General features: G+C 41.1%; 2 protein-coding genes across 6 annotated transcripts; both read left to right on the top strand.

Moving 5' to 3' along the window:
• The first annotated feature begins 788 nt into the window (after window positions 1-788).
• On the top strand, window positions 789-20,530 carry TMEM9B (TMEM9 domain family member B). Of its 5 annotated transcripts, none has more exons than XM_032639432.1 (6): window positions 789-1,685; window positions 4,003-4,094; window positions 7,631-7,739; window positions 10,050-10,184; window positions 14,003-14,176; window positions 19,462-20,530. In XM_032639432.1, exons 1-5 carry the CDS (start codon window positions 1,320-1,322, stop codon window positions 14,156-14,158), a joined length of 858 nt encoding a protein of 285 aa, XP_032495323.1. In that variant the 5' UTR covers window positions 789-1,319; the 3' UTR covers window positions 14,159-14,176; window positions 19,462-20,530. The 5 variants fall into 5 exon arrangements, with proteins under 5 accessions (XP_032495323.1, XP_032495324.1, XP_032495326.1 ...); XM_032639433.1 differs by lacking the exon at window positions 19,462-20,530 and adding an exon at window positions 6,608-6,692 and having other exon boundaries at window positions 1,488-1,685; window positions 14,003-14,422; XM_032639435.1 differs by having other exon boundaries at window positions 1,494-1,685; window positions 4,003-6,692; window positions 19,462-20,404.
• ASCL3 (achaete-scute family bHLH transcription factor 3) lies at window positions 7,737-20,404 on the top strand. The gene is made up of 3 exons (XM_032639438.1): window positions 7,737-10,184; window positions 14,003-14,176; window positions 19,462-20,404. Exon 3 carries the CDS (start codon window positions 19,474-19,476, stop codon window positions 20,017-20,019), a length of 546 nt encoding a protein of 181 aa, XP_032495329.1. The 5' UTR covers window positions 7,737-10,184; window positions 14,003-14,176; window positions 19,462-19,473; the 3' UTR covers window positions 20,020-20,404.
• Window positions 20,531-20,643: the final 113 nt, after the last annotated feature.

The following is a 20,643-nucleotide window of genomic DNA, read 5'->3' as shown; positions in this document are numbered from 1 at the left end:
TAGCAATCACAAATCCACAAGTGCATCACAGTCAGACACATTTGACCCCTGGTGTCTCCAGATTGTCCTCTGGCCAGCAGGACACCCGCTAAGAAAACCTGATAATTAACTAACGTAACAGCATCTTCAGAAGGCAGCCTGGAGGGGCCTTGGTGAAAAGTCATCTAGTCCTGCCATTCCGGTTCTGGTTGGGACCGGGAACCACTTGCCATGTGGGACTGAAAGGGGCTAAAAATATTTGGCGTAGCATCAGACACCTTGTGTTAGAGTCTAGCATCAACAAGAATCACATGGGAGAAAAATACTGAGAAAATTCTATCCGTTAATTAAACATTTCCACAAACTAGGAAAAGACCACCTTTTAAGTTTTGCTTAGAGAAAGGAAACACGGGGTATTCCATGAAAGCAGAATTTGAAATGCATAGGTAAGAGTTCAGTCACCTCATACTGAGACCAGAAAAGGGAAGTGTTTGAACCAAGGTCATTCAAAAAATCCGTAGAAGTTATGATGAGCCCCTGCATCCTTTCCACTACAACCCCACTGTCTCTACTAACTGAAAAGTATTTCAATTGGAGACACTATGCCATCTCCAAGGTTATCCTAAATTACCCTTCAGGATGACCCGCTCTGGGAAGGATGGGTCAGTGCTCCCCGGCTTCTGACTTAGGGGACCAGCCACCTTGAATAGGATTGTAGCGCCGCCATCCCCCACCTTCTGGAATCGTGGACGGAGGAGGCTACTAGGGCGGTTCTCTCGCCAACTCCACACCTTCCGGAGGCAGGCCTGGCCCAGCCCAGCCCCTCCGCTGTTTCCCAGTTCCTGGCGGCAGGCTGGGCTTACTTAGGTGGTCAGACCCGCAGTGGGAGGCAAGCGGGGAGGCCCAAACAGAGGCCACACCCAAGAAGGCAGCTCACAGACTGTTAGCAACTTCGCGGGGAGTGGGGTCCGGGATGCGAGTGGGCCGCAGGTCAGTACCCAAAGTGCCAGAGAGGACCTCTCGACCCTCTGACTGGGGGTGGGCATCCCGCGAAGCGATGGCTCGGCCAGTCCCATACCTGTACCCACGCCTCACACCCGCCCCGCCGGCGCCGGCCGGGACGGGCCGCCTCTCAGCAATTCCTGGGGCTTTTTAGGCTCACTCTGGGTCCGGCAACGAACTGCTCCGGCCTCGCAGGGGTCGCTCTGGCCCCGGCCCCACCCCCGCCCCCCCGCTGACAGCCCGGGCTTGCTGGGGGGTGGGGTGGGGGTCTCCCTGGGCTGGAGGACCTGCTAGTGCACTGGCGGCCCACAGCCCCGCAGCCTCGGTGCCGGGGAAAGATGGCCTATCACCTCGAAGCTCCGCCGGACCCACGCTGCGCCCCCGAGAGGCCGCCTTTGCTTCTGGGGCACCGCGCAGCCTCCCGGCCTTCGCACCGGGAACCGTTTCCGGGGCGAATGCTTTTCGTAGCTGACCCGGCGCGGCCCGTGACGCGAGGGCCCAGACGGAAGTGCGAGCGGAAGAGCCGGAGCCCGAGCCGGAGCCCAACCGAGAGCAGGTCTCGGGGGCTCCGGCTGTGGGGACTGCTGGGCCTGGCAGCGATGGCGACCCTGTGGGCCGGCCTCCTTCGTCTCGGCTCCATGCTCAGCCTGTCCTGCCTGGCGCTCTCGGTGCTGCTGCTAGTGCAGCTGTCGGACGCCGCCAAGGTGAGTCCCGCCCCGCGCTCGCCCCAGACCGGAGCTCCTCCCCTGCCTTCGGCCTTGTCCACCTGCGTTCCACCCAAGTCCTCTCCCATCCTTGACAGCCCGACCCCCTAGCTTCACAGCCCTGTCTGACTACCACCCGGAACCCTCCCGACGGCCAGGGAGCAGTCCAGCCTTCCTGCTCCAGCTGTCTGGCGGTCCCCGCCCGCACCCCTCCCACCCGCGGAGCTGACACCCCGCCCCAGCCCCACCCGGCCCTGACGGCGCCCAGAGTCGGGACAGCATCTCCGCCTCCTTGAATTTCCCTTCCCAGCCCCGACAGCACCCCGCCTCCCTCAAACTTGACAGCCTTTCCAACTCTAAGAGCCTTTAACTTTATACGCTTGAGCTCTGATAGTCCACCGCCGCCCTCCACCGGCTTCACAGACCACTGCCCCAATTCCCCAGGCCGAAATGATAGGAAGCCCGCATCTCACAGCTGTCTTCCCTCTTAGGAACTAACTCCTCTCAACTCACCCCTGAACTCATCCCTTCCCACTGCGGGAACTTGCTTCTCCTGGCAGCCTTCCTTCTCAATACGACCTACAGGAGTCTCTCTTACTGGCCTCATATCCTCACCTGACTCCCTCCAGGACCTCCTGGCCCCTTTCTTGCCTTCTCTCTTCTTGATAATTTAGAGGGTAAGGGAGGATCCAAACTACAGGAAAGGTGAGGTTGTGGCCTTCTCCCCTGCTCCATTTCTTGGCCCTTCTGGTCCCCCTCATGCTGCTATCTAGTCCCCTTCGTGACCATACCCTCCAGACCTGTCCTTGATGAGCTCGCTCATTACTAGGGAAAACAGATGGCCTGCACATTCATGTGATGGGAAAACAGAATGACATTTTTCTTTTTTAAATTGGAGGTTTACTCTATAATACCTTTAAATATAGGGGCTGGGAAAGATGGGTGACAGGTATACAGATCAGGGGGGTTTTGGTCAGGGGTTCTTTTTTTATTGAAGTATGTAGTTAATTTACAGTGGTATGTTAGTTTCAAGTGTACAGCAAAGTAATTCAGATTCTTTTCCATTATAGGTTATTACAAGATATTGAGTTTAGTTCCCTGTGCTATACAATAGATCCTTGTTGTTTAGGTCAAGGGTTCTTTTTGAAATCTTCCCTATGTCCCTCCAGAAACAGGGACAGCAGCAAGTCTCCTGACTTTCAAAACACTGCTGGCACCCTCTGCATATCTTCTGTCATCACTCTAAGTGGTATATTGTAACCATGTACTTGTCAGTCTCCTTTACTTGGGCATGTCCTAATTCTGGGCAGGAACCATGTCTCACACTTATCTGAATCCACCTCATTGTACACAAGTTCTGGCACAGGACAAATGCTCACTCAGTAGTTGCTCAATGAGTAAATGAATTACCAACTCTGCCAGATATACCACCATATATAGGAGTTTTGGACCTGGTCCTCTGGAGACTAATGAGCTGCTGCCTTCTCAGATTAGATTCCCCTTTGTTGGGGAAGCATCTCCTACTCCCTCTATTCATAAATTTAGTCACCCCTTCCTCCACTTCTTGAAACTTGCTTTATCAGTAGCTGTCCTCTCTGTCTCCCAGGGATTAGAAGCAAAGTTTCCTGGGAAGGGTAGACCAAACTGATCTCAGCTACACTCACACTACTTCCCTTATGTATTGGGTTGGCCAAAAAGTTCGTTCGGTTAGTGAATACATTCAATAAAGTTCTCTGTGAAAATGAAGAGGGTGTGTTTTATTTTTACTTTAAACCGAACGAACTTTTTGGCCAACCCAGTACTTCCTTTCTAATTGTAGCTGAGTGCCTCCAGAACTTCATCCCTTCTATAGGACTCTGGCCCAACCCATTTTATCCATAGCAATACCTTTCTACCAGAGGGTGGAAGGATGGTGAGTAGAAGAATTGTGATTTGTTTTGTGAGTAGTTTTTAGTTTGATATTTCCCCATCCTTCTGTAATCAGCATTCTTATCTGCAGGCGCAGCTCTCTGTCTCCCTCGTCTTTCTACTAGCAGGGAGATGGTGATAACATTAGCACAGTTTGATTGTCATGTGACACAAAAATGTGATTAACAAGTCACAGATACTAGAAGTTATTTCAAAATAATTTTATGTAGTATATAATCATTCATTAGCATTACCAATGGCTTTTAAAAACTTGTATATCTCACAGTTATTTAAAATTTTAAATGAATGGTTTTAGAATACTTGGCGGGGATGCTTAGCACAATGTGTAAGTTGCAGTTTTTAAAAATATTGATGATAAACTGTCAACAAGTTTCTATTTTGGTTATAGAATTCTGAGGATGTCCGATGTAAATGTATCTGTCCTCCCTATAAAGATAATTCTGGGCGTATTTATAATAAGAACATATCCCAAAAAGACTGGTAAGTATTCTGGATTACTGAATTACCTGTCAAATTTCTTTCTTTGGTTGCCACTGTTAGCCCTGGATATTCATCCAATGTATTGTTTTCTCTTTAAGCAAAAGTGTTGAATTCCATTTCTATTTGAAAAAGCGAGAGTAAGGCCCTGAGTGCATGATGTAGGCCTAAAAGAATGTAGCCCAAATCCCCAGGCAGGGAGGCTTTTACATTGGGATGGGGCTGAGTTTGTGGCACCCAAACTACCCATAGCTACCCTTCTGTGTCCCCTTAAATTTTGGTCCTCCCTCTTGCTTCTCAGTGGAAGGTAAGCAAGCCTCATTTATCTGGGTCAGAGCTTTTACAATTTGTAGGTTTTTTTTTTTTTTTGCGGTCCGCGGGCCTCTCACTGTTGTGGCCTCTCCCACTGCGGAGCACAGGCTCCGGATGCGCGGGCTCAGCGGCCATGGCTCACGGGCCCAGGCGCTCCGCGGCATGTGGGATCCTCCCGGACCGGGGCACGAACCCGCGTCCCCTGCATCGGCAGGTGGACTCTCAACCACTGCGCCACCAGGGAAGCCCCAATTTGTAGGTTTTGATGATATCTTGTCAGATATAGGAGACTATGTTTAAAAGTGTCAAAAGGCTAAGGAAGGAATGGGAATGAGCCATGAATATCAGAGTTTACCAATTGGTGTGCTATTAATAGGTTATAGGTGTGCCAAGTCATTGATCCCTTCAGCCCTTGGCATATAATCAAGTAGGCCTGTGATGACTGGGATCCTGACTAGCTAGCCACCAGCAGCCTTCTCTGTTTATCCCAGTGGACCTTACAAATAATAGCTTTTTCTACATGTGCTGTAAAATGATTGGGAAGCAGTTATTTTGTAGCAGGATAGGTGGGCTCCTTACTCTGGACTGGGACGTTTTATGGTTTGTAATGGAAGATTGCCAGGATAGGCCTAGAAGAAAAATAGCTCCAAATGTTCTGTACTTTCACGTGTGCCCTATTTCACAGCTAAATAGCCCCGAAAGTTTGAAAGCAGAATTAAATTCATTCTGTTACAATATTCCAGGCTGACGTTGAATAAGAAAAGGCAGCCTTTGAGCATGTTTAGCTTTTCTGATGTCATTGTCTGTTCGTCCCATGGTTCAATCCGACATTTGGTGAGTGTATTCTTGAGAACTTCTTGTGAGCTTTTGTGTTCTACTTTAAATTGTCTCATACTACAAAGTGATTTAGCTATTCTTCTAGGTTTTATATCAGCAAGTTACTTTATATGAAAAGAAAACTCAAATAAGTTATTCCTATAAATTTTCCAAATAAATTGAGCACTTACAATCAGTTTATTCTATTATCAGTAATAGAATATGATGCCTGTTACTTGAGTGGCAAATGAACTCACTATTCAAGTGTTTAGCACTAATCTTTTCACTGACTTTTTGTTTTTCCAGGTTCACAGAGAACCGTATATCATTTATCCCTGGTTATTGGTGAAAATAGGGAGCTTTGAAAATAAACAGTTGAAAACTAGGCTTGCTTTGGAATTTTTCTTCCCTCTCTCCCTTGCTTCCTTCCTGCAGCTTAGCCTTTTACTAGGAATAGGTTGGTTCACAGATGTCACTGAAAGTTTTTTAACTGGCTTTAGAAGGGTAGGCAAGTTATGACTAATCAAGATGTTATGGCTTTGCGAGGCTTCCAATATCTTATCTGACCCTATATATATATTTTACCTCCTGGCCTCTCCATTTTGTCCAGTTGTTAGCTTTAATTCTTCATTGACCTATACTGTCTAATTTAAGAAAAATTTGAGTTCTCTGGTTTGTGTTTGAGGCGTGATTTGAAGCTGATAATGTCCTCCTTTTGGCACTAGGGGGAGGTGTCGCCTAGTTCCTGAAGTGGTTGTGTTCTGTATCTGGGTTCTGTGTTTACAATGAGTGGCCAGCCAGAACCAACCTTCCTGCTTCCTCTCCCATCCTGCACAGCACTCAAAATCTCCTTGTTATTAAACTGTATTTGTACTTCCAAAGGAATACTCAACACTTACATTCCCCAAGTAATTCTTAAGTATTGTTACTAAGGCTTCTGAAGCTGAAATAGAAAACTAAGTAGGAGATAAGTCTCATTTTCCTGAGGTTCAGAGAGATACAGGGGGGCTGTCCTAGGAGGCAGGAGCCCTGGATTCTGGTCCTTTTACCTATTACTTTACTCTGACCTGTACAGGTGACCTCTCCGAGAGTGCTGGGCTGGATGACTTCTATGATTCTGAGCTAGATACCCCTGCAGTGGGATTTAGCTTCCTCTGCCTATTTTATGCCTGCATCCAGCTGGATACGTTCCTGGTCTTCTGTACATTTGGAACAAATACCACACACTTGTATGGTGTGAATTGTGGGACCTTACTCTTATTTGAAAGTCTGCCAGTTGAGACTTATTTTTTCATTACTACCTTTGTTAAAATTAAATTACCTGTTAAGGAAAACTGACTGGACTTTTATCATTTATGCCATTTTGGGTTTTCTTTCTTATGCCACAGCTCAGAGGGAACAGAACACAAAAAAGTACGTTCTGATAGGGCAAAGGGAAAGAATCAGCCTGGAGCATTGGATGCCCTCAAGAAGGTGGGTGGAGTGAGACAGGATGCTGTGGTAGAGTTCTTGAGGCAGCCAAACATGCCTAAGGGAGAGAGCACAAGAGGGAGGGAAACTGCCCAGCAGCCAGCAGGAGGACAGCAAAGCTTTGCCTGCCTTTGCTGAAGGTGATCAGGGTAGTGGGCCCTTAATAGCTGGGGAGAGTAAGAATTTAATTATTTCCTAGAATTGACAGATTTCTGGGAAAAAGATTTTTTGGTTAGGCTTGCTTATCGTAAGCCGTAAATAAGTGACCTGGAAAATGGGGAGAAAATAAACGTCCAACCACAAAAACATTCAGCCTGTTATTATTTTTAGGTACTGTTGCCAGGTAGTGTTTTCATTTTAAAATATTTTTGTTGTCCTAATCCTACTTCTCCATGCTTTTTAAATAGACTTTTGCTCATTAAGAAAAGTAATTGTTTCTTACTCTGGTGTTCAGCTTTCAGAGTTTCATAATTTACCAACTTTTATGTGTGATTAGCCATTCATATACCACACTGTGGCAGTTTAGATGATATTAGTTAATTCATAAAAGAGGTAATCTCATATTTGAATAATGCTCCAGGTCACTTTAAATCATTTAAGGCAGTTTTACTTGCTAAATGAACAAGTCTAAATATGACTTGATCTGCTAAGTAGTTTTCAGTCCCATTTGGGATTTTTCAGGTGCATTTTTAACTATAAATAGCACTTTTGAAAATAGCTGCTACATGTGTGTCTTTATGGTTTCTTAGACTGTTAAAGCTTACCAAATTGCTAATGTTTAGAGAGGAAATGATTTCCTTTCCCTTACTGATTATTCGTTCCTTATATTCATTCTTTCATTGGGAAAGTTCAGTGATTATTCCGGATTTCAGGAAAGGTTTGATCAGTGCAAGTAGAAAATCCAGCTAGGTTTAGGCAGTATTTTATCTTTGTTTTTCCAGCGATTGCCTTCATGTTGTGGACCCCATGCCTGTGCGGGGGCCTGACGTAGAAGCATACTGTCTACGCTGTGAATGCAAATATGAGGAGAGAAGTTCTGTTACGATCAAGGTAAAAAAACAATAATCCATCTTTTCTGCTTCTGGAACAGTTTCTGTTGGTATCTAGACAAGAAAGAAAATTTTGGACATTTGAAATCTATTTAGTTACCTAAACTATTGCTCTTCCATCCTGTTCCCCAGCACCCTCTTACCCCCTCCTTTCTCATCCCCAGCCCGCACCCTAAAAGGAGCAATGGGCCTGCTCTCCGCCTGCCTCATTGAGATGCCTTGTGCATTAATTAGGATACCTTAGATAGATGTGATATGTGAAATGGCACAAAAAAAGCCCTGAGTATAATTAACATTTCCCAGAAAGACATTCCAGCTTCTCTGCGGGCCACGTATGCCAAAGATCAGTGAGAAAGCAGGATGATTAGACCTTCTTCTTCCTGCCCTCTCAACCCTTAGAAAAAGTTATATATAGAGTGACTGCTCTATCCTAGAAAACATCAGTTCTGGATTTTAAGAATTCCTTTCTTTATCTTTTATAGGAAATGGAATGTAGATCACTCATCACAATTTGGATCTCTAATGAGTTCAGTTACTTTATTATGGTGGCTAATAGTTCTTCTCCCCAATTTTTTTATATGGAGGTCCCCTTTCCTGTTGCAAAAAAAAAAAAGCTTCAGGGGAATCTGGGGTGCTCAGCTATGCCAGTTACAAAGACTCCTGTTGTGATTGACCCTGTGGAAAACTCCTGCTCCAGCAGGGTACTGTCCCATAGAGAAACCATCATTGTACTTTTCTATTTTTTAACAAAAATTTTATGTATAATTTCCATACCCCAAATGTCACTCATTATAAGTGTACAATTTTATAAATTTTAGCAAATTTAAAACCAATTTTTAAAATCCAGTTTTAGGGACTTCCCTCGTGGTCCAGTGGTTAAGACTCCGCACTTCCAATGCAGGGGGCACGGGTTCAATCCCTGGTTGGGGAACTAAGATCCCACATGCCCCGCAGCCAAAAAATAAAAATAAATAAATACTTTGGGTATTGGCCCTGATAACTTTCTAAAAAAAAATTTAAAAAATAAAATCCAGTCTTGGAACATTCCCATCACCCCAAAAAGATCCCTCATAACCATTTATAGTTAATCCCATTCCTACCCCCAGCCGTAGACAATCACTATTCTGCTTTGTGTGTCTACAGGTCTGGACATTTCATATAAATGGAATCATAAAATATGTGGTCTTCTGTGACTGGTTTCTTTCACCCAGCATAATGTTTTTGAGGTCTCTTCATGTTGTAGCATGTATCAGTACTTAATTCCTTCTTATTACTGAATAGCATTCTATTACATGAACATACCACATTTTGTTTATCCATTCATCAGTTGATGGACATTTATTTCCAGATTTTTACTCTTATGAATAATGCTGTCATCAATATCTGCATACATGTCTTTGTGTGGATGTATGTTTTCCTTTCTCTCTGGTAGATTCCTAAGAGAGGTAAGTTTATATTTAATTTTTTTTTTTTTTTTTGCGGTACGCGGGCCTCTCACTGTTGTGGCCTCTCCCGTTGCGGAGCACAGGCTCCGGACGCGCAGGCTCAGTGGCCGTGGCTCACGGGCCCAGCCGCTCTGCGGCATGTGGGATCTTCCCGGACCGGGGCACGAACCTGTGTCCCCTGAATCGACAGGTGGACTCTCAACCACTGCGCCACCAGGGAAGCCCTATATTTAATTTTTTAAGAGACTGCCAGGTTGTATTCTAAAGTAGTTGTACCATTTTACATTCTCACCAGTAACATATGAGGGTTAAGTTTCTGTACATCCTCGCTAACATTTGGTATTGACTGTCTTTAACTGTAGCCATTCTAGTGGGAGGTGTCACACTGTACTGCTTGACACCGCACGAATTAAGATCTCAAGAAAATCATGTGCCTAAAATGTATTTTTGTATATCTAAATTGATCTAAAGCAGTATGCTGTTGAAATTCATCTGAATTACATTTTCTGTTAGGGATCCTAACAGAAAGTGGTCTTGACTGCAGTGCTGTTGAATCTAGGACACTGTATTCAGGTGAAAAAAGAGAACTGCTGTGCTAGCAGTGGTGCAAATGATTCGCAGTAGGTGAAGATGGAATTTGAAGACTCGTGAAAAGATCCCAAAGGCAAAATGCTTTCTTTCCTTTTTTTCTATAAATAATACTTTGGTGAAGAGTTGAGTTTATTTCTTATGTTGGAATCTGGTTTGTATAGAAATCCTATATGCTTAACAGATAGATCAGTCTTCACTGTGGCTTCAGCATTATTATACAATATTCAGATTTCTTGGCTTGAACAGAGATATAACTTATTTTCAATTTCCTTTAGGTTACCATTATTATTTATCTCTCCATTTTGGGCCTTCTGCTTCTGTACATGGTATATCTTACTCTGGTTGAGCCCATACTGAAGAGACGCCTATTTGGACATTCACAATTGATACAGAGCGATGATGATGTTGGGGTAAGTTCTTAGCATGCCCTAGGTGTTCAAGGCCAGTCTCTGTCATCATCTGATATAAAGTGCATGTAAAGAGTAGTTACATAATAGGTGTCCCTATCTGGAGCAGATCCTCCACCAGAGAACCTAAAGACAATTCTAATATTAGAACCTAAAGACAATTCTAATATTCTAATATCATTGCCTTTTCCTGTTTACATTGAAAAAAGCATCGGAGATAGTCTTCTTCCTAGGCTCCTGCCTGAACACCTTTCCTGTCAACATCACCAAATATTTTAAAAGGCAAAGAGGCTTTAGTGAAGGGAAGCATGAAAACCATAATGTTCTTAATGAAGTACAGCTTGATAACCTGCTGATGTTTTATATTTCCTATTTTCCTCCTTCTTTAAAAAAATCTGTGATCTTTAACTCTAGAGAAAAATAAAACCATCACTCCTGATTCTCTTCCTATCTTTAAAACACATTCATATTTGTATATATAATATTACTTCACTCAAAACCTTTGAGAAATTGACATAGTCCACAAATTTGTTATTCAGTATGGCTTAGAGAATTATATTGTCTGTTTTGTCATTATCCTGTTTGGGTTTGTTTCCAAATTTTCCACTGTTTCATTATTACGTATATAATATTCTTTAGAAATTACTTTTTATTTTGGATTACTTTATTGAACTATGTTTCTTAAAGTGAATAAAATTTAGTAGAGTGTCAAGAATCAATTCCAAAAGCCAAAGCCAGGATAAAGCCTTGCCAATCACAGTCAAAAGTCCTTTTACTCTGGAATGGCTTGTGGACCCATTGGTAAAAGATGAGAAAGGGGATCCCGAATGAATGGCCTAAGTTATAATTACAGGGCCTGCTTGTCTCATGAATATCGATATTGAATACTTAATTTGAGCAAGATTTCATTTTTGTTTTGTGAAGAACTTTCATAGAAATACCTCTCTTTGCCTCTTTTCCCTTTGCTTCCTTTAGTAATTCAACCAACACATAACAAGTAACTTTTCCATATCAGGAAGAATTAGAGTCTCAAATACTGTTCCCATGTTAATTTTCATTCACATACAACATTTCCCATTGATATTTTGGGTCAGATGATTGTTTGTTGTAGGGGGCCGTCCTGTTCACTGCATGATATCTAATACCATCCCTGACCTCTGCCCACTAGAAGCCCCATCCCAGTCATGACAATCAGAAATGTCCACAGACATTGCCAAATGTTCCTGGGGGTCAAAATCACCCCCAGTTGAGAACTACTAACATATGAAAACGTTATGTATCAAAGGCCACATAAACCGTTTCACTATAGGCACAGAGACAGAAACTGTGACTTAAACTACATCCCTTATAGCATTAAATATCTGGTTCCTGATTTTAGGGATAGACAATATTAATGTAATACACAGAACATAAAAGAAATGGATGCACAAATGTATAGATAAAAACATGTAGGAAAGGCATTTGATGGGACCATGTGCTTAGTAACCATTTTGTTCACCAGAGATTGATTCTGTGAGCATGTCGATCATGTGAGAACATTGTCTTGAGAGGCCTGGCTGACTTTTGCATATCAGTTAAATTGATTCTGGGCAGAGAGAGGTTTTCTAAACACAGGTATGAATTTATGGTAACAACTCCATTCAAAAAGAAGTTCAATTTAAATTCCTACAATTGTTGCTAATTCAAGATGATAGTTCTTCACTCTTTATGTGCCTTTATACATGCTTTTGTTAAATTCTCAGTTAAATTCTGTTTTAATTTTTTCCATTTTTGTTGGGTGTAGAGTACTTTGAATCAAGTGAGAGTTAGCACAAATAGTTAAGAAGCTCACTGTGAGTAGTCGCAATAGTTACTGTATTATATATCCACGACACATCATTGCTATTATCAAAGCATTACATTAAAACATGTTTTGTACTTATTGTAATTTTATCAGGTATAAAAAGTACAAACATATATAAAGAGTAAATCTCTATTTGCATTCTCCTGGCATCCATGACTATGAGCAGCTAGTTCAGTCTTGTTCTGATGGATGGAGAATAGGCCAGAAGGATTAACTGTGTGTTTAGTCCTTTAAATTTGTTCCTTAAGAAGATGTTTCTCTCCCTACCTTGAAGAGTAGATAACAGGACTATGAAATTGAGAAGCACTCTGCTGGTAAAGTACATCCTTCTTCCCAGTCTTGTTTATGTCAGAACAAACCAATGGTAATAATGTTTTATATACAAGTTCACTGAGGCACCGTATTCGGATCGTGTCATTTTAATCTACCTGAACAAAATCAGTGTGTTAAGATATGACACCAAGTCACGTTTAGGGAAGCTAAGACTTGTGCTTGTGCTCATTTGTTAGATGACCTTGGATCGGTTTATTTCCTCATGGGAAATAAAGTAAGCCAACAACATTAGCTGCCTTCCTCTTTCCTAATGTTCTTTCTTACATCTTTGAAACATTTGAACTTTGTGGAATTGTTTTTATTATTTTCATTTGTAAGGTTAAAAAAAGAATGGGGTTTGCAAAAGATATTACCTAAATTAAGTGAAAAGTTGAAGCAATTTTGGTAAAGAAGGCAGGGATAGATTCTTTACAGAAAACTCTTTGATGTCTTTGAAATGTCGACATTATATAAATATCTTGCTCTAAAAAGAAGACCAGGTGTTAAAACACTGTTTAGTTATAGTTTTATATATATAGTTATGCAGTTATGTATAGCTTTCCATAGACACGCTGACTCCTGCCCTGGGTATATAATAGAGCTTTTGCAAACATGCAAAACAATATTGTTTCTTTCTGAGAGGCGAAGTTTAGGAGGTCTGACTTGTGACTTTTATCCTATGTTGGAACATTTAGGAGCTTTGCTAACCCAGGTTCGGAAAAAAGAGATCAAGGAAAAGGCAAACAAAAGCAATAAATTAGTACTGAATGCCTTTTGTCATTTAGGCAGCTGTGTTTATATCTCATTCATAGATTAGCATGGTGGTTTCCTGTGTAATGACTACAAACATCAGTGGCATTGGTTTACTTTGACCAGGATAGGTTCATTTTCTGCAGATACCTGGGTGACCCTTCAATGGCCTCTTTCCTAATGCGGCAGCTAACATGGAAGCTACTGTGTGCTCAGCAATGAAAGATTCAAGTCTTTACCAAATAGAAATGCTGAAGTAATAATTCCTTACTGTCCTTAGCTCTAGAGGGTAATTGTAGCGCTTGAGCTATGTCTCTGTTCATTACAGATTGGGGAAGGGGGGAAATGTAGGTGTTGAGGGCATAAGAAGAGATGGAAACCAACCAAGATAGGATCCAGTCAACTCATCTCCCAGGATGAATGTGGCCCCAAGCTGGCAAGTAAAAATTCTAATATAATGGGAGTCAGGAAATTAAAAGATAGGAGTTTCCTCAGCCACAGATTAGCTATATAGTATTGAATAAAACAAGGAAAAGCCCTACTTTCTGTGTCTGTAACATATAGATATTAACATGCAAAATAGATTTTCTTTCCACCACTCATCAAGACGGGCTTCTCTTTAACGTAAATGACCACTGTCTTTGTCTTGATCCTGACTTCTTAAGGGAATGTCTTTGGAAATGGTGACTCATGGGAACTTTGCACAAATACCTCCTCATCGCTTATTTTACTTGAACCAACTATTTCTGTAGTTGAGTTCATCCTGTTTCTGGTAGTTGAGTGCCTAAGAGTGCTTGGCCAAATTAGATGGTCTGTTTGAAAAGGCCAGCTGCTCCTATCTCCGTGGCTGGATAACTGTGTGTGTGTGTTTTACACGGACCATACCGTCTGATGTTCTCCATTCCTGGACTTTCAGGATCACCAGCCTTTTGCAAATGCCCACGATGTGCTGGCCCGCTCCCGCAGTCGAGCCAATGTGCTGAATAAAGTAGAGTATGCCCAGCAGCGTTGGAAGCTTCAAGTTCAAGAGCAGCGAAAATCCGTCTTTGACCGTCATGTTGTCCTCAGCTAATTGGGAATCGAATTCAAGGTGACTAGAAAGAAATAAGGCAGACAATGGGAAAAAATTGACTGAGTGTTCCTGGGTTTTGTTTTAATGCCCTGTTGATTTCACTAACTCTCGCTGGAAAATTCAAAACTGGACACAAAAACATGCTTGGTATTTTCTTTTCTTGTTAATGTATTAATGGAGGGATTTTTTAAAGCACACGCCTCAAACAACGTTAGCCTTTTCCTATTTGTGACTTTTACTAATAAAAATATGTCTGCCTGTAAATTATCTTGAAGTCCTTTACCTGGAAAAAGCACTCTCTTTTTTACCACACAGTTTTAATTTGGTTTTCAAGATAATTTTCAGGGGTGGTTTTTGTGTGGTGTTTTTTGTTTTTGCTTTTGGCAGAGTAGGGGAGGGATACGTGGGAAGTGCTTAACATAACTTTTCTCAAGTCACTTTACTAAACAATCTGTTGTAAATAGACTTTGCCTTTTATTTTCAAGTTTCATTTATATTTTGAAGTCTGCCAGCCTCATCAAAGCCCTGACTTACCTATTTGAATTTTGCACTGACTATATTATCTGGACATCTGGTTGGCCTGTGGCTGCACTTCATGGTAAATTGGATCTGAAATGCCTGGTAGCACTTCATAAGATGCAGATTTTCTTCATGTACTGTGATGTCTGATGCAATGCATCCTAGAACAAAGTGACCATTCACTAGTTTACTCTAATGAATAAACATAGTCTTGGTGTGTGGTCTTTCTCATCTTCTTCTAGTATCTTTAAGGATGAATCCTAAGGACTTGGACACTTGCAATAAAGAAATTTTCTTTTAAACCCAAGCCTCCCTGGATTGATGACGTACACATATTTTTCAGCATCTCCAGTCAGGTTGAGAGGCAGCTGTTTGAGCTGTAGTGTATACAGCTTTGAACTAGCACTGGAGTTCCAGTTGCCTCCCTCTGAAAGGTATAGCAGTTATTGGATAACTGGCTTTTTTCTTCCTATGTCCTCTTTGAAATGTAACAATAAAAGTAATTTTTGAAAAACTTTTTTTCATATTATTTTCTATTATGGTTTATCACAGGATATTGAATATAGTCCCTTGTGCTATACAGTAGGACTTTGTTGTTTATCCATTCTATATTATAATAGTTTGCATCTGCTAATCCCAAACTCCCAATCCATCCCTCCCTCACTCCCCTCCCCCTTGGCAACAACAAATTTGTTCTCTATGTCTGTGTGTCTGTTTGTTTCATAGATAAGTTCCTTTGTGTCATATTTTAGATTCCACATGTAAGTGATATCATATGGTATTCAGACAATGGAATATTATTCAGTGCTAAAAAGAAATGAGCTATCAAGCCACAAAAATATGTGGAGGAACCTTAAATAAATATTACTAAGTGAAAGAAGCCAATCTGAAAAGGCTATTTACTATATGATTCCAACTATATGACATCCTGAAAAAGGCAAAACTATGGAGTAAAAAAAAAAATCAGTATATAATATGTCATTATACATTTGTCAAAATCCATAGAATTGTACAACACCAAGAGTGAACCGTAATGTAAACTATGGGCTTTGAGTGATAATGATGTGTCAGTATTGGTTTATCACTTGTAACAAATATATCATTCTGGGGCTGGCCTGTTGGTAGTAGAGGAGAATATGCATATGTGTAAGAGCAGGAGGTAAACGGGAGCTATGTACTTTCTGCTCAGTTTGCTGTGCATCTGCAATTGCTCTGAAAAATAGTTTATTTAGAAGGAAAACATTTTAATAGATATCTAATAAAATGTAGGTTCATACTGAGCTTCCTGGTTATGGCCTTCATCTCTGTTTTTAAAATATTGGCGAATATTTGCACATTATGAGATTATCACTTAAAGATATTTTCCATAAATAATTTTGATATAAGATTATATAACTCAGATAAATGGGGGGGCATTCTTTTTATAAAAGAATTTGTTACGAGAGTCCAATTTTGCAAGCAAAGCTTTCTATTTAGTTTTGTTGTATGTTGTCATATCTACATATTAGGTAGAGAAAACAGATAAACCAGACTGAGCAGTTCTGTTTAACTGTAAGCTATTTTGCATGTTGTTACTAAATGATCACCTATAAATCAGGTTAAGTCTGACTCAGCCCAAAGTACAGCCTCTCAGCAACAAAATTCAGGTAAGAGACTCTCCTCCAGAGTGGCCCATGGGGGAGAATAAAAACAAGGTTTTTAAGGAAATCCCTAGGCACGGTTGATAAATGATGAATTTTTTCAGCTATCTGATTATTCCATTATCTTAAACTATCAAATATGCTTATATGTTGAAAGAGTCAGTTTTGCTGATGATTCAGTCATCTGGAGGAGCGGAAAGTGTTTTTGGGTTTGGAAGTCAGGAGATTTAGGTTCTGACCTCTGCTCTGCTACTAGCTCTGCAACAATTATGAGGGATCGGATAAGAGGATTTCTAAGGTTTCCCTAGGCCTAACGTTCAGTAATTCAGTTATATGTGCAGTTGTAGCTTTTTGTTTTTTCCATGCTAGATATTTGTAATCTCTCAGAAAGTTGAAGCTTTTATGCTCAGCAGAGCATCCAGAATCTCTTAGGATTTTATCATTAAGACCTCATCATTTATTTCCCAGAAGAGTTCTAAGAGACACCTGAGATTTTCCCTAAAAGGCAGGTGCATTTGTTAGCTATGCATGTATCTGGCTTTGGAGCCACAGCACTTACAGCCTGTGGGGCTCTCTTTTAAAACCTTTACTCAATTTCTACAAACATGTCCAGCTGCCACTAGACTGCCTATCTCGATCCTCTTCGCTACTGCCTTTTTCATTCTATCACTGTTGTTGTTAAATTTTCTTCTTTGAATAAAGGATCGTTTAAATGCTGCTACATTGATTGGTGAACTTTTTGGAAATGCTTAATAGAAAAGGCTTTCTCATCAGTGTGTCTCCAAAGACACCAGGCTCTTTTTCCAAGAATTATGCAACGTCTTGTTAAAACCTAGAAACTATTAATTACCTGTTGTGTATACAAATTACTCAGATTTCATCTGGGTCAAGGCTTAAGATATTGTTAAAATTATCAGTCAGGATGAACTATACCGAAAGAATTCTGTGTGTAATTAGCTTTGATGACATCTCCTTTACTTTTTGGTACCCTGTTGTATCAGTTCTGGCTCGTTAGCTATAGGCAGAAATAAGGTGCTGATGTTCTCAGAAATGTAGTAATAGGGGCTCCATACCCATTGTGCCATCATTTCCCAACTTCGGCCATACACATCCTTTATCTCTTACCCTCTAGAATTCTTGGCTCGAGAATTTCCCAACTCTTTTTCTTAGCAACTTTTTCTTTTTGACAGAATCTTGGCTAGTTTGTAATCCAGAGATTTTCATTTTATGTTAGTTATTTTAGGCCATTGGATCAGTAATTTGGAATCTTTCATTTCCTCTGTTTTGATTTTTAATTGGACCTATGGCACTTATCTCATTCCCTCACCACCACACTTCTATTAGGAAGAGCTTTTCCTGGCATTTATTCCTTTTTCAGCCTTTTTCACCATGACATTATAACCCTCCCCACCACTCACATTTCCCACCCCTCATCCGCTATCCCCCATCCCCTACTGCTCTTTCTGGTTCCAGAGTCATTTGTCTTTTCTGTAGCCATACTTGATAGGAGAGGTTTTTTCACAAGAATCGTAATACACTTTATTGCACTTGACTTCTGGTGCTTAGAGACTGCTCCTGTCATTACATAGTGCAGCCTGCAGAGTTTTGTTTTACTCAGGTAGAGAAACAAGTGCCAGTGTTTACCTAATCTTGCCCTTAAACATTAGGGCTGGGTTTTTTGTGGAAAAAGAAAGCCACCTTTCCTTCTTTTCTGAAAGCCCAAAATTAGATTTCATGTGGCTTTTCCTTTTCCATTTTGGGTATGTTCTTCATCTCTCAACAGATGTGCTTTGGATAGATCAATGTTTGATTTTCCAGTGTTAGGGAAAATATAGGCCAGGTTTTCTATAAGGTGCAGGTGAGAAAGGGATGCTGCACAAGTATTCATCTGTTAAGAAACGAAACAGGAAAAGAACTAATACCTAGTGCATTATGTATTTTTTTTTCATTTAATCCTCACAACCACCCTGCAGAATAGTTGATATCTCAGTTGGACATAGGAATAAGCCAGAGCTCAGAAAGGGTAAGAAATTTGCCTAAGGACGCACAGCTAAGAAGAGGCAAAGCCAAGATTGAAACTTGAGAATGTTAATGACTGAAAGAAAAACGCTCTTTTCCTACAGCACTTCCTTGACTTCCAGTTAACTAGTTACACTGTAATGTTCCTGTGAAATCCGTTGTGACCACATTATTACAGTCAAAGGCAAAAAGTAATGGTAGTGTAATAAATAAGCTGGATGCAGGCCTATTCAGAAGAAGGGAATGTGTTGATATGAGACATCTTGGACTATTATACTTTAAGTTCCATGAAACAAAAACACCTAAATACAGATGCACTTTACTCAATATATTTAAAGTTCTAAGTAAAAATATGTTAATTGACCATGTTTTAAATGTGTTAGGGGAGTTTCTCATTAAGGGAATCTTACAGTGAATTTTTAAGAGCAAATGATTCCTTTTTTATTTTTATTTTCAGTTTTGCCCCCGGCATATCAGGTATCGTTTAAGAAGGCTATGCCTGTGAGGTTGCATGATCACTAACTAGTTTGTAATTTCTCCAACACGTATTTGAATATTGTGGTGTTTCAGTGTTTACCAAACGTCAGTATTTGCATACACCTTTACAATCTTCATTATATTAGTGTTCCACCTGTACTGCTATTTACTTACTATCTTTCTGTAAATCAACTTACATTTTTTACTCAAGTAGCTTTATTTTTAAAAGAGACTTTGTGGCACTACTGTAAATGTGAAATCAGTATAATTCACAATAAACAGAAATTAATAGTAAAATATTATTAGATTCTAGCTAGATACTATTCCTGTTGAAGGCTTCCATATGAGGAGGATTAGAAAGCATTCTAGTAGTATGGAAAACACACTCTCATCAGACTAAAGATATATCCTTGTAATCATAAGGACTGAAAGGGAATAACTTTCTCACAAGGCAAGTCAATGTTATTTCATGCTGTTTCTGTGTACCATCAAAAATCCTCTCCCTTACTACCCAAAGAATGTTGTAACCCCATCAAGTTTTCAGAATGAGCTCAGAAACTATTCATCAAAGCAGAAAAGTCTCTGATCTCTGTCGATATCTGTTCTCTTTTGATCTGGCCAAATTAATAAACTTGGTTCTGTTTCCAGGCTAAAGAGGAAATGATGGACAATAGAAGCTACTCCAATCTGCCAGACAAACTGCCTGTCTCCTCTGATTCCACCCACTTGCCACTGACCAGGTCCTTCTATCGGGACCCCATGATCATGTTCCACCTGTACCCTGAGGGCCCGGTGCCATCTCCTTACTCTGAAGACCTGCCATTGCTGCCTTTTTCCAGTGACTCTTTGATCATGGAAGATTATGGGGAACCCTGCGCCTTCTCCTTCCCAATGCCTTATCCAAATTACAGAAGGTGTGAAGACTCCTACAGGCCAGCCTTTATCCAGAAAAGGAATGAGCGGGAAAGGCAGCGGGTGAAATGTGTCAATGAAGGCTATGCCCAGCTCCGACATCATCTGCCAGAGGAGTACTTGGAGAAACGACTCAGCAAAGTGGAAACCCTCAGAGCCGCAATCAAGTACATTAATTACCTGCAGTCCCTTCTGTACCCTGATGAGGCTGAGGCCAAGAATAGCCCCAGGAAAGAGCCCTCCATGATGGCAGCCACCAGCCGCCACACTGACCCCATTTTCAGAATCATTTGATTCCGTGTTTCTAAATAGAAACAAATAATCTCACAAAATGTGGTCCCTTACATCATTGATAGTTTTACTAATGGAATCTCTGGGTGGGCAGATAATAGTTCAGATGCTAAGCTGTGTTGGATATTTCTTACCTGGGTTTCAGATGTACTGAACTATCTTATGTAGATTGAGAAAACGCTTCTTAACCTTTGCTAATTTCTTTCAAGAACTTTAGGGAAGCAGGAGTCCCCAGAATTCTCTATATCTCTCACCTTGCCCTTCTCGCACACTTTGCCAGAGTCTCAGCTGTGAGAAACAAAAGTAAGACTAATGACTATTCAATGCCTGTACTGCACTTTGCAGACGCTTCATGCTAAGCAATCACAATGAACCTCCCTGGATTTGTCAAAGTTTGGTGGGTTTTATTATTTGGAGTTGGCGAGAAATCTATACCTCACTCATAACGTGGTGCGGAAGTATCTTGGGGCTAAAGCAAAAGTAGTTAACAAAACCTTGTTGTCATTTGAAATTACTTCAGAGTCATCTTTTTCCTGCATGCAGCAGACATCCTCAGGTAGCTTAGTTTGCGCTTAAGAGTGCAGGCTCCACAGTCACACTGCTTCCGTTTACATTCTGACTCTGCTG

The sequence above is a fragment of the Phocoena sinus genome, chromosome 8 (assembly GCF_008692025.1).
Source record: "Phocoena sinus isolate mPhoSin1 chromosome 8, mPhoSin1.pri, whole genome shotgun sequence".
Taxonomy (NCBI): domain Eukaryota; kingdom Metazoa; phylum Chordata; class Mammalia; order Artiodactyla; family Phocoenidae; genus Phocoena; species Phocoena sinus.
The sequence above is the reverse complement of the archived record's forward strand: the minus strand, read 5'-3'. Positions and strand labels throughout refer to the sequence as shown.